At 51.5% G+C, this 13,099-nt stretch overlaps 1 protein-coding gene across 1 annotated transcript in view; it reads left to right on the top strand.

Annotated features, from left to right (window-relative positions):
- Positions 1-5,741, top strand: part of CATSPER4 (cation channel sperm associated 4) — a 39,411-nt gene extending 33,670 nt beyond the window's left edge. Inside the window, exons 8-10 of the mRNA XM_074976438.1 lie at positions 3,667-3,881; positions 5,078-5,240; positions 5,507-5,741. Coding sequence (XP_074832539.1) covers positions 3,667-3,881; positions 5,078-5,240; positions 5,507-5,623 — 495 coding nt within the window. The 3' untranslated portion in view covers positions 5,624-5,741. The remainder of the gene's footprint in view (positions 1-3,666; positions 3,882-5,077; positions 5,241-5,506) is intronic.
- The last annotated feature ends 7,358 nt before the right edge of the window (positions 5,742-13,099 follow it).

Below are 13,099 nucleotides of genomic sequence, written 5' to 3'. Positions count from 1 at the left end.
CAAAAAATGACCTTGGCAATGAGGCTCAGCTTGTGGCATGGGGCTGAAAAGAGTGGTAGGGATGAGCGGGCTTGGGCTTGAACCCAGGTTTGAGATGGTCCCACCTCATTGAGTTTCAGAGTCCAGCCCAAGTGGGAAAGGTGACACAGCTGTTTTTAGCCCTGTAAGCTCAGGTCACTCAACCCAGGCTTTGAGACTCGCTCCTGCAGGGTTGGGTTTTTTTTGCAGTGTAGACGTACCCTTACCCTGGAATCAGCACAAGGGCAAATTTCTACCAGGAAAAGCCCCTGACAACATGGCAGTGGTTGAGCACAATCCAGCCTTTTTTCGGAGCTTATCAGCAAAAGTATTAACCAGACCTGAGCAAAGTTCCTAAACTCCTGCCCCTGGAAATGCCAGTACAATAGCCCCCCGAGTTATTCAAGGGTTGAGCTCCTGCGCACCCTCTCACAACAGAAATTTCATGCAAATCGGCAGGGGGAGCTGGGAACCAGGCTGGGCCTGTGGGAGCTGGGGGAAGCAGAGGGGAAGCCGTGCTGCAGCAGCTGTCTGCCTGCCTGGCTTCTCCAGCTGGTGGATCTGGGGCTTGAAGTGGGGAGCCAGGGGCTGGAGTGGGGAGCTGGGGGCTTGAGCAAGAAGCTGGGGCCTGGAGTGGGGAGCTGCGTTCCTTTTGATTTGCATTAACGTGAGTTAAATGCAAATCGAAATTGTGCTTATTGGGATTTACTGTATGCCAACACTTGCATGAGTCCCCAGTCTCAAGGACAGGTTGAAACACTGACACTTTTCACAGGGTGAATGTTCCAGCTTGACACTTGCAATTGAAATGAAACACTTCAGCCACCTGAAAGAGAAACATCTAATTTTGGGTCATGTGGCACCTTATAGACTAACAGAAAAGTTTTGAGCATGAGCTTTCGTGAGCACAGACTCACTTCATCGGATGCTGGTCTTGGAAATCTGCAGGGCCAGGTATAAATAAGCCAGAGCTAGGGTGAGGATAACAAGGTTAGCTCAGTCAGCAAGGGTGAGGCTTACTACCAGCAGTTGATCTGGAGGTGTGAGCACCAAGTGAGGGGGAGCTGCTTTTGTATTTAGCCAGCCATTCCCAGTCTTTGTTTAACCCTGAGCCGAGGGCATTGAATTTGCAGATGAATTGTAGCTCAGAAATTTCTCTTTGGAGTCTGGTCCTGAAATTTCTTTGCTGTAGGATAGCTACTTTTAAGTCTGCTACTGTGTGGCCTGGGAGATTGAAGTGCTCTCCTACGGGTTTTTGTATATTGCCATTTCTGATATCTGATTTGTGTGCGTTTATTCTTTTACATAGGGACTGTCCAGTTTGTCCAATGTATATAGCAGAGGGGCATTGCTGGCACATGATGGCATAAATTATATTGGTAGATGTGCAGCTGAATGAACCCATGATGGTGTGGCTGATCTGGTTAGGTCCTGTAACGGTGTTGCTGGTGTAGATATGTGGGCAGAGCTGGGAACGAGGTTTGTTGCATGGATGGGTCCCTGAGTTAGAGTGACTGTGGTGCGGTGTATAGTTGCTGGTTAGGATTTGCTTCAGGTTGGCAGGTTGTCTGTGGGCAAGGACTGGTCTGCCTCCCAAGGCCTGTGAAAGTGGGGGATCATTGTCCAGGATGGGTTGTAAATCCCTGAAGATGCGCTGTAGAGGTTTTAGTTGAGGACTGTAGGTGATGGCTGGTGGTGTTCTATTGGTTTCTCTCTTGGGCTTGTCCTGTAGTAAGAGGCTTCGTGGCACACGTCTGGCTCTGTTGATCTGTTTTTTCACTTCCTCAGGTGGGTATTGCAGTTTCAAGAATGCTTGGTAGAGATCCTGTAGGTGTTTGTCTCTGTTGGAGGGGTTGGAGCAAATGCGGTTATATCTTAGTGCTTGGCTGTAGACAGTGGATCGTGTGGTGTGTCTGGGATGGAAGCAGGAGGCATGAAGGTAGGCGTAGCGGTCAGTGGGTTTACGGTACAGGGTGTATTGACGTGGCCATCGTGTATTAGCACCGTGGTGTCCAGGAAGTGGATCTCCTGCGTGGACTGTTCCAGGCTGAGGTTGATGTTGGGGTGAAAGTTGTTGAAGTCCTGGTGGAATTCCTCCAGAGTCTCCTTCCCATGGGTCCAGATGATGAAGATGTCATCAATGTAGCGTAAGTAGAGACGGGGTGTTAGTGAATGAGAGCTAAGGAAGCTCTGTTCCAGATCAGCCATGAAAATATTGGCATATTGAGGGGCCATGCAGGTACCCATAGCTGTGCCGCTGATTTGAAGGTATATATTGTCGCCAAATCTGAAATAGTTGTGTGGGAGAGCCATTGTCTACAGCCAAGCACTAAGATATAGCCGCATTTGCTCCAACCCCTCCGACAGAGACAAACACCTACAGGATCTCTACCAAGCATTCTTGAAACTGCAATACCCACCTGAGGAAGTGAAAAAACAGATCAACAGAGCCAGACGTGTGCCACGAAGCCTCTTACTACAGGACAAGCCCAAGAGAGAAACCAACAGAACACCACCAGCCATCACCTGCAGTCCTCAGCTAAAACCTCTACAGCGCATCATCAGGGATTTACAACCCATCCTGGACAATGATCCCCCACTTTCACAGGCCTTGGGAGGCAGACCAGTCCTTGCCCACAGACAACCTGCCAACCTGAAGCAAATCCTAACCAGCAACTATACACCGCACCACAGTCACTCTAACTCAGGGACCCATCCATGCAACAAACCTCGTTCCCAGCTCTGCCCACATATCTACACCAGCAACACCATTACAGGACCTAACCAGATCAGCCACACCATCATGGGTTCATCCAGCTGTACATCTACCAATATAATTTATGCCATCATGTGCCAGCAATGCCCCTCTGCTATATACATCGGACAAACTGGACAGTCCCTACGTAAAAGAATAAACGCACACAAATCAGATATTAGAAATGGCAGTATACAAAAACCCGTAGGAGAGCACTTCAATCTCCCTGGCCACACAGTAGCAGACTTAAAAGTAGCTATCCTACAGCAAAGAAATTTCAGGACCAGACTCCAAAGAGAAATTTCTGAGCTACCAATTCATCTGCAAATTCGATGCCCTCGGCTCAGGCTTAAACAAAGACTGCAAATGGCTGGCTGAATACAGAAGCAGCTTCCCCTCCCTTGGTGTTCACACCTCCAGATCAACTGCTGGTGGTAAGCCTCACCCTTGCTGCCTGAGCTAACCTTGTTATCCCCACCCTAGCTCTGGCTTATTTATACCTGGCCCTGCAGATTTCCAAGACCAGCATCTGATGAAGTGAGTCTGTGCTCACGAAAGCTCATGCTCAAAACTTTTCTGTTAGTCTGTAAGGTGCCACAGGACCCTTCATTGCTGTTACAGATCCAGACTAACACGGCTACCCCTCTGATATCTAATTTTGGGTCATTGAACTGACTTAAAACCCTTCACCAGTTTGACATTAAACTGCTGTCCTATGTTTGGCTTGTTGCCTCCTGGGGGGGATATTTCTGGAGCCGGATGCCAGCATTCTCCTTATCTGTCCCATTCATTCCCTCGGAAGTATTGGCTGCTGGCAGAAGACAGGATACTGGCTTTTGTGGACCTTTGGTCTGACCCAGTCTGGCTGTTCCTATGTTGCTATTTTCCTTCAGCCAGATGTTGGGGATGACAACACAGCTCCTGAGCTGAACTTGGTGCATTTGAATGCAGTGATGCAGGATAGCTCCACAACCCGTCTCCAGACACCGCTGAGCTACAGCAACCTGGGCAACCTGTCTGAAGCCACCTGTGATGATTTCTGTCTGGTCTTGGAAGGGATTCACGAGAACCTGAAAAGATACAAAGAGATCCGGAATGAGCTCAATGCGTAGGTCTTTCCACGTGCTAGGTTTGGGAAGAGTCAGGATCAACTCAGTTATATGTCACTTCATCCGAGAAACCTGGGGGCAGATGCAGCCTCCAGACTGCAGAGTGGGAGACCCATGTGCTGTAGGGGGAGCTGCATCCATGACCCTTTGAGTGGCTGGGTTTATGGCTCTAAATTGACAGATCTTCAGGGATTAATATTACCCCTATGAAAGTGCTGTGTCTTGGGTTCCACAGCAGGAAGGTGCTGGTGGAAGAGCAAGTCATTGAAGCCCAGGGCTGAGGGTTGGTGGGTAAAGGGCAAAGCTCAGAGGCTTGTCCTAGGACAATTAGAGAATTGGAGGAGGATGTACTCAAGGGTGGTGGAAGCTCATGGCTTTGCTGTCTGTAAGAACAGGCTATCAGCACTGGCGTATGGGCTATCATCTCCTTGGTGCAAAAATACAGTGGCACTCCAGTAGCAGCTTCCTCAGGCTGCCCCCTGGCAGCATAGTGACTCAGCTTTGCCTTGAGGGTCTCCTCCGGGGAATTCAGCCTCCACAGTCCATCCAGTCTTAGGCTCCTGCACTGAAACGACCCACAGAGGCACTCGTAATTCTCATTGCTGTTCATTTTGGACACTTCTCCACTAAAACCTGGGCCAAGACCACCAAGCACATGTCATACAGGCATCCCTGGGTGTCCTAAGCTAGGACCATTGCAGACCTGCAAGGCTGCACTGCTGTCTCCTGAAGTATCTAGATCCCTAGATGAGGGGAGATTGTAGGATTGGTGTCTCAGGAGCAGATCTTCTTAGGTGATAGTTCTTGGTGTCATAGCATGAAGAGGACAGTCGGTCAACATTGAAATAGCTGGATCCAGAGACCAACAGAAAGGTGCCTAGTGTCAGTGGGCTGTAGTTCAGGTCTGTACTGCTTTAATGGTTGAAACTTACTTTCCTGGGGCCTGAGAAAGAGCACTTGGGGCATGAGGTGGTGGAGTTTCTTGGGGAAGGAAGGTCTTAAGGTCCTACTGCCTTGAGGATGGGAAGTGGAAGACAAGACCACCTGGAAGTGGATGCTCTACAGCGGAGACTTGGAGATGGGTATGTTCGGTGGCAGAAGCAGATGTTCTCAGGGCTGTGGCAGAAGAACTGGGGATGAAGCTCCTGGGTGTCAGGGACTTACGGCTAACTTTTTCCTGACTTGATCCCCACAGAATAGTCAAGGAGGTGAGGTCCATCGAGTTCAACAAAGAACAGGAGGAGGAGAGGGTGCTGCGAAATGTCCAGAACACCACCATCTCAGACGGCCTGCTTTGTAACGAACTAGCTGTTGGGAAGTCTGGAGATATCCTGTCTACGCTGATGACCCTGGAGAAGGTACAGTGTAGGGCCAGATCCTTAGCGCTACAATGTCAGTGGTGCTGTCTCTTTGCACCGAGCTGAATTTGACTCCCTGGGTGCCCCTTTGCCCTCAATGTGCTGTTAAAAGTACTTTGGCCCCTTTGCATTAAACATGCTGCTCACATGAGATCCCAAACCTCCTGGAGGAGGGCCAGGGACGGCAAGTGAAAAGTCTGCGCTCTTTTCTGTGCCAGCATAGAACTGACCCTTGCTTATCGCCTCTTTCTTTTCTTCTTTGATAGGCAAACATAATTCACCCAGAGGATACCATGTCATTGGGGTACCCCAAGGGGGCAGTGAAGACGGCCTTCTTGAAAGCCCGACGCCAGTCATTTCTTAGCCAGTCGGTCCCTCCTTAGCCATGCTGGAGTGGGCCCACAGAGCTGTGAGTGGAAATCTGCCCTGGAGTGTGCAACCATGGAGCTGGTAGTGGGGTTGTGGTGTAAATGCTCCTTCGCACTGGAGGGATTTATGTGCTTTGCTGAGGAGATGCTTCTGTCTTTGTGATGCCAAGGGGCAAGTGTGAACAAGAGTTAGAGCTCCAAGGAGCACTTACCATGAGCTCCCAGCTGCTCAGCAGACAAAGCCAGACCAGGAGTAGCAGCAGGACGTGGTATGGCTTGGATTAATGCCAGGTTTGTCGTGTTTGCTGGGTCCATTTGGATGGTGCAGATGTGGTTTGGACAGCATGCCCAGAGTGTTCATGGTTTGGTGCCACCAAAACAAAAAGCAAAGAACATCAGGGAGAGAAGAGTTGCTGCAGAGCCCACACCTGTGCACAGCTCTGAAGATACCTGGTGAACGGAGCATCGGTTCACATCCTTTTTCCCAGAGTGCCTGGGCATGTATCTCTGTAGGCCTTGGGAGAATTCACCTTTGGGAACTTTTGCACACGTGAGAACAGAGTCCTCCCGGTAGGAAGAGCAGGAATACAGGATGAAGCCTTGCTGCACTGGGCATAAAGCTTCTTGGGCAGTGTCAGGAGTGGGCACTATGTCTAATCCTGGGAAATGTGTGGTGGAGCAGAAGGTGTGTCCATCACACCCTGGATGAAGTCTCCTGGAGACTCTATTGGCAGCTACAGGGAAGTCCAGGCCGAGTTTGCACAGCCTGTGCAGTGAGTGGAAAAAGGCTGATGAAATAATTTTCTGCTGTTAATATCCATTGTCAAGTTCTAGATCAGGTTCTCTGCCTTGGCTGCAGGGGACAGTGAGGGACACAACCTAACGAGGTGCTGACATGTTCCTGGATGGGATCATTTAGCCATGCAAAGCCAAGAGGTGCTCCATCTCACTCCTGCATTTCCCACCCATAGTTCTCCAAACTCCAGTCACAGAAGGCAATTACTCTGCCTCAGTGGGATCTGCCCCAACATTTGCTGGATCGGATGCACTCTCTCACTGGTTTAGCTGTGCATTAAAGTGAGCCGTGTCTGGGGAAAGTAGCTGGTGTGAGTACAGCGTATTTGAGACCAATGCTCACCAAGAAGTCCATGCCTTGTGTCGATGGTCTGTGATGCTTGTGAAGATCTTGTATGGACACTCACCATAAAGAGCATTGAACTGTTTTTCTGGGGCTGTTCTGTTACTGTAGCACCTTGTTCAGTGTTGGAGTCCATGGGATGTCTAGGCGTGATCACACCGCGGGGGATGCAGTCAAACGAGCTTTACTCTAGCTAGTACGGGCTCTGCAGGCATCACTGTGGGCTAGCTCTGTGAATGATCACCTGGGGCAGTGGTGGCCAACCAGTTAGGGATGAAGAACCATGGATAGAGTGCAAACAGCCACATTATGTATGTATTTGTATCTGTCTGTCACCACTGAACAAGGGGGTGGATTGAGCCCCATATAGATAGATAATATGTGGCTCAATCCACCACCCCCGCCCAGAGCCAGGCACTCCCAGCCCCCCACTCTAACCCAGTCCCCCTCCCCAGAGCCACGCACCCCTAGCCCCTCCACCCCTGTTCTAACACGGTGCTGGTACCCACCAGAGCCACCGCTGCCACCACTGCTGCCTTCATTCACTTTTTCTACCAAGCGGTGGGGTGTGTGTGCAGACTGGCAGGTGGCACTCCAGATGCACAGCTCTGAGGAGGAGCTGCATTTAATGGCTCAAAGAGCTGCACGTGGCTCGAGAGCTGTGGGTTGGCCACCCCGATCCGGGGCTTTGAGAGGGTTTCAGCCACAGTGTCACAGCTATGGGCGCTCAGGGTAGCCGGAGGAAAGCCAGTTCCTGTATCTCTAAATGAGCCGCAGCCACACCCCAAGACTGCACAGCAGTCAGGCACTTAAGTGAAACTCAGAGTTGTTCAAGGTGAGTGGGACATGTTTGTCACTCTGAGCAGCTGAGTGCTGAGCACCTTGCAGGCTTGTGTGGGACGTGGCCAACAACAGATGGAGAATTTGCTACCCCTCCTTGCACAGGTACCGGTGAGAAAGTGGGTGCTAACGTTACACTTGAAATACCCTGAAATCCACAATGACCAGCAGTGCACGTGAAGGTTTAACAAAGCACTCGGGCCACCTGCCTTTCGGGATCTATTGCGTGGGGCCGAAATCTTCTCCTCATATGTCCTATAGCACTGCAGTGTGGAGAATAAGCGATCGGGGTGAAAGATCCCAAGTATGGACACTTTCCAGCCACCTGATAACATTCTCTGCTTGCTTGGTGATGACCTGCCAGTGTGGGAGGGGTTAGTGCAGGATGAGAGAACATGATCACCTCTTAATGTCAGGGCAGATAGACATTTGTCATTGTGGGTATTAGCATTTTTACTCGTGTTATGCCAAGGGGGGGTGAAAGGTCTCTGCCTCAAAGACAATCATGGATCTTTCTGAAGCCAATGGGAATAGCCTGTCTTGCAGGCTCCACAGAATGAGGCATCAAATCTTGTTGTGTACTAAAAACAGCAGGACAGGGGTAAGGGATTGATGTCTAAGGCAATAGGTCACATGTTTTTTTAAAACTGTACATTAAACTGGAACTTTATTTGCATACTGACAGATTATGCTTGTTGGGAGGTTTGCTTCCAGCCCTTCTTTTCTTCACGCCTGATGCTCCTGCTCCTCATTTTCTTTGCCTTCACGACCTGGCAGCGATCAAAGTCTGTCATCCTGGCGTTCTTTTCTCTGGTTTCAATCTTCTTTGCCCACTTTGTAGCTGTCCAGTTTTCATTAATATTTTCTTTCTCCCAGGCAAGTCGCACATGCTTCTGATGAGCACTGGGTGGGAATCTGAGTACAAAACCAATTAGCTGCATGCACATGAAGGGCATTCTGACACCACTGCATGGGCCATCAATTGATGCCTTGCTCTGGTCAATAACATCCTGGGGGATGACCACCTGAGTTCCCGTCCAGCCCTAGGAGTCTGTGATCTTCTATTACCACCAGCTTACCAGCAGATTGCTCAAAGGAAACACAGGCAACTCAGCCAACCTCAATGTAACATTTGAATGCCATGATGACCACCCAGCAGCAGAAAGGAGAGAGCAGCTTCCACTGTGCCCAGATGCCACTTCACTTCCTGGCAGGTCAGAGCTAAGCCATGCGGGCTGAAGGGTTTTTCTGACTGCAAAGGCAGGGGCTAGGGGGTAGCATGAATTGCCAGGGAAAGCCAGAAGCAGGAGATGGAAGCGTAACACTGAGAAGAGATGGCATGGAGCGTCTTGGGTACAGAACTTACTGGCACAGCAGAGCTGGAGATGTTTAACTAAGGACACTACCAGCTGCTGTTGGGCTTGGGAAACAAGGCTTTGGGCAGAGTTTGTTGGAAACTGACAAGACCACACCAAGAATAGACAATTTTTCATCTTGCTGCGATGACCCTGGAATGCCCCAAACTTTTGGTTAACCACGTGGGGCACAGGAGCAAGGCTCTTAACCAGAGTCTCAGCCCCCTCAGAAGGGGAAGTGCTCTGGGCAGTGCAAAAATTGTTGGAAGGAGAGTTAGGGGTCAGAGGAGGGAGTGCTCTGGGGACTGTGCCCTGCTACAGGCCTCACTGCACTCGGTGCCGTATCCACCCAAAGGGTAAGTGTACACTTGAAAATGCTGCAGCGGCCCAGGGACGGGAGGGGTCCTCTCATTGGTGTGGGCAGGGTCATCCCTGAGAGGGGCAGGGCTCAAGACAAGGTGCTGTGTTTCTTCTGTGGAGTGCGCGTTGCTTCCCCTTGGCTCTGCCCAGGCCCTGCCCCCACACCACTCCTTTCCTCCAGGTCCTGCCCCCACCCTGCCTGTTCTTGTTCTTGCCCCATTCAGTTTCACCCTTTCTCCCACAGTGCATTGCACCCTCCCTCCTCCCACCCAAGGGGCCCCTGCCACCATGGTGCAGCTGATCCAAGGCAGGCAGTAGGCACTATGAGGGAGGGGAAGCCACTGGCAGAGGGGGCATTCAGGTGGTGGAGGGGGGCCTGTCTGTGGCCCAGGGTGTGGGGCTTGGGGTGGTTACCCTAATTCTCCATACCCCAAGCACGGCTCCGGGTGTAGGTAATCACACCATCCCTGAGAGCTCTTAGCTAGGTTCACAGATGAATTTTTCCATTGATCCAGCAGAGTTCAGTTTGTCACACTCCTGAGTGAAGTAGTTTTGCCACCCTGATTTTCTAGTGCAGTCCAAGCCAAAGAGACAAGCTCTGCTTACAGCCTAGACAGGAGCGAAAGAGACCATAGCCTGAAACTTGGCCCAACTATGCCACTTGAAATCTGCCTGTTGAAAAGGGATCCATTCCCTACTGCTTGACTGGGAAGAAGAGTGATGGTATTTGGCTAGATCACAGATGGAGAGAGAATGTCCCATATGTTGGCCTGATTCCTGGAGGGGACGCAAGCCTTTTTCCTTTGAACTACCAGATTCTCCATTCGCTATGCTAGTTATGGACAACTTGGTCAAATCAAGGTATCTCATAATAGGCACCTAAACAATAGCTTGGATGGGGCTCTCCTGACTTCTCACGGGCTGGGACCTCGACAAATCAGACTTCTGGTTGGGGTTTAGGAGGCCAGATTTAGTCACCTGGGTTTGAAATGTTTGTCTTCTGACCCAGTTAGTGCAAGGTGAATGATTTCAAAGGAGCAAATTTTTGCATTCCAGCCAGTAGAGGGCAGTGGGGAGGTACACTCAGTGTTCTAAGGCATCCACCTGCCTAGGTGAAAGCTGGCCCCAACATGCAGGTGTTGGAGAATTAGTGTTTCTAGTGATTAGAAAACAGGCTTAGACTTGGGATCTATTCCACCTGTTGCTAACCTTGGACAAGTCATTTCCCAGTCCTTTTTTGCCAGAGGTTGGGGAGGGGGTTGGGGGAGAGGGGGAAACAGGGATACAACATTTTATTCCTATGTTGTTTCCAGTAGAAATTAAAACATCCGTATGTCTTGTAGCTGCACGGAGTCATGCATTACCTGGACAGCCTTGGAGACCTAGTACCTAGGACAGGGCTTCTCAACCCAGAGGTCAGGACCAGAGGACAGCAGTTGGAGATCATTGCACTCTGCATACATTGCTTAATGCAAAAGCTATCCCTGTTTATATTGCATGAGCACTCCATTGTACTGGGAGCTGTACAAATACAGAACAAAGAGGCGAAATGGGAAAAGACTGTGCATGCATGGATGGGACCTGGTGCAGAAAAGGGGGTTGGAATAGTTTGTATAATGGCGCTGTTGAGAGCCATTGAACCAAATGGTAAATGCTGTACATTACTGGAAACTACTTCAAGCTAGGGCTGCAGCAGCCCCTTAAGTACCCCTAGTTCTAGCACTTATGGTCCAGTATGGAAAAGACTGAGTAACACTCCTTTAAACTAAACCACAACCCCTCCCCACATAAATGACTGCAAGGGGTAGAGTTGTGCAGCGTAAACTACTCTTCACAGGTAAGAGTGAATAGGTGTTTGGGTCAAAACCCAATTGTTTTCCTTACCACATCAGACTTTGTTAAGCTGCCCTCCAGGGCTTCTGTTTTATGTCTGTGCTCACGAAAGCTCATGCTCAAAACTTTTCTGTTAGTCTATAAGGTGCCACAGGACCCTTCGTTGCTGTTACAGATCCAGACTAACATGGCTACCCCTCCGATGTTTTATGTTAGGGAGACATAGGACTGCACCATGGCATGTGAATAATTATCTCTAGACGCAGAGTCTACGCAAGATGCTACTGCTCCAGGCAACTCCTTAGTGGGCTGTGCTCCCCCACCCCAGACTCACTCAGATTTAGTTGGGCTGTCCCTCTGTCCCAACAAAGGGGCAACAGGGCCAAATCTGAGCAAGTGGCATTGTGATCTTTAGCAGGGGGTTACACTGGCCACTCAACGTTTGCTCTTGTTACCCCAGGCCACTGCCTGGAAATCAGCTGCCCGGGACAGCTGCGTAAGGTGCCTATCACTACAGTGACCTCTGTCCATTGCTATTGCAATATTTTTCTGAGACCAAAGTCGAGATCTGGGTACAGGCGCACTAGGTGCTGTACATGTAAGGCCATTCCTGCGCCAAGAGGACACATTTGCTAGGTATTGGAACTAGTATATATGAAGCACCTTCCATTATATACTGGGCTTACAGTTGGTTCCAATGGTTCTCAACACCCCCACTGGGCAAACTGCTGCAGCACCCTGCGGGACCAGGGCCCGACTTGCTATGCTGCCACAGCCCAGCCCATTGCACACCCACTGCACTCGCAGGGCTTTGTTTGCAACAACAGCGGATCCCAGCGCGGTGCACGGGCGGAACAGGCTTTACACTCCCCCCGCCCTGTGTTCCCTTAGCCACAAGTCTGACAGCCAGTTCCGGCTGCAGAAGCTCGCGGTGTGTACGGACACGCCCCTTCCCGCGGCTGCCGCGCCCATTCGGCGCGGTGGGCGGGGGAGCGGCTGAAGCAGAGCTGAGTGCGGCAAGAGGTGGAGGGTTCGCGGCGCTGCCCCTTTAAGAGCAGACCCCTCCGCCCCTCCAGCCCCGCGCTCTTTCCTCGCCGAATGTATCCAATTCGGTGGGCGGGGCCCGGCCCGTGTTGCAGCGGCCAATCAGCGCGCGGCTTTTTCCGCGGGAGATCCGAATTTCGCGGCACGTAGTTTGGCGCTTAAAAAAAAAAAAAAAAAAAAAGCGAGCCAGCGCCGGAGCCGCGGGAGAAAGAGCCAGAGCCGGGCCCGCTCCGCAGCCAGCGCCCCGCGCCCATCCGCGCCCATCCCGGCCCGGCCCCGCCGGCAGGGGGGCGAGCCGCTCCAGCCTTGCAGTGGCGAGCAGCTCCATGCCAGCCAGTGGTGGGGGCTCGGTCGGATCCAGGGCCCGGCTCCCCCAAGCTTGATGCTGCTGGGCCCTCCCGCCCGGGGGCTGTACGGAGAAGGAGCAGAGATTTAAGGGGCGATCGTCGCTATTGTTCGGTTTGTTCCCTTTCGGATGCACCAGGCTGGGCTGGGAGCGGGGCGAGTTGCACCCCTCGGAGGTGGAAGTCTCCCGCCCCTGAACTAACCGGCCGGCGGTCAAAGCTCTGCCCGCAGCTCTCTGGCGCTGCAAGCCCGGCTCCCCGGAAGACAAAACCAGTAACTTTGAATTGTTTGGTTTTACAGTGCAACCGGCGGCCCGGCCTGGCCGGACCCTTGGAGGCTCTTGCAGGAAGAAGGGCTGGGGTTAGGGCTTTCCTCCTGCAGCAGGGGAGGGAGCTGAAACAGTCGCTAGGGACTTCACCCCCACCCCCCAATGCCTTATAACCAATATCCCAGCTGGGCTTTTTTTGCAAGACAGCCTCAGACTGCAATCTCTGGGGGCCGTTGGCGGCTCCTGCACACCATGCAGTGCTTTAAATGGCTGAGCAATGCTAAGAGCAGCCTCCGACCCCTCCGTTG

The sequence above is a fragment of the Carettochelys insculpta genome, chromosome 24 (genome assembly GCF_033958435.1).
Source record: "Carettochelys insculpta isolate YL-2023 chromosome 24, ASM3395843v1, whole genome shotgun sequence".
NCBI classification, from domain to species: Eukaryota; Metazoa; Chordata; order Testudines; family Carettochelyidae; genus Carettochelys; species Carettochelys insculpta.
The sequence above is the reverse complement of the archived record's forward strand: the minus strand, read 5'-3'. Positions and strand labels throughout refer to the sequence as shown.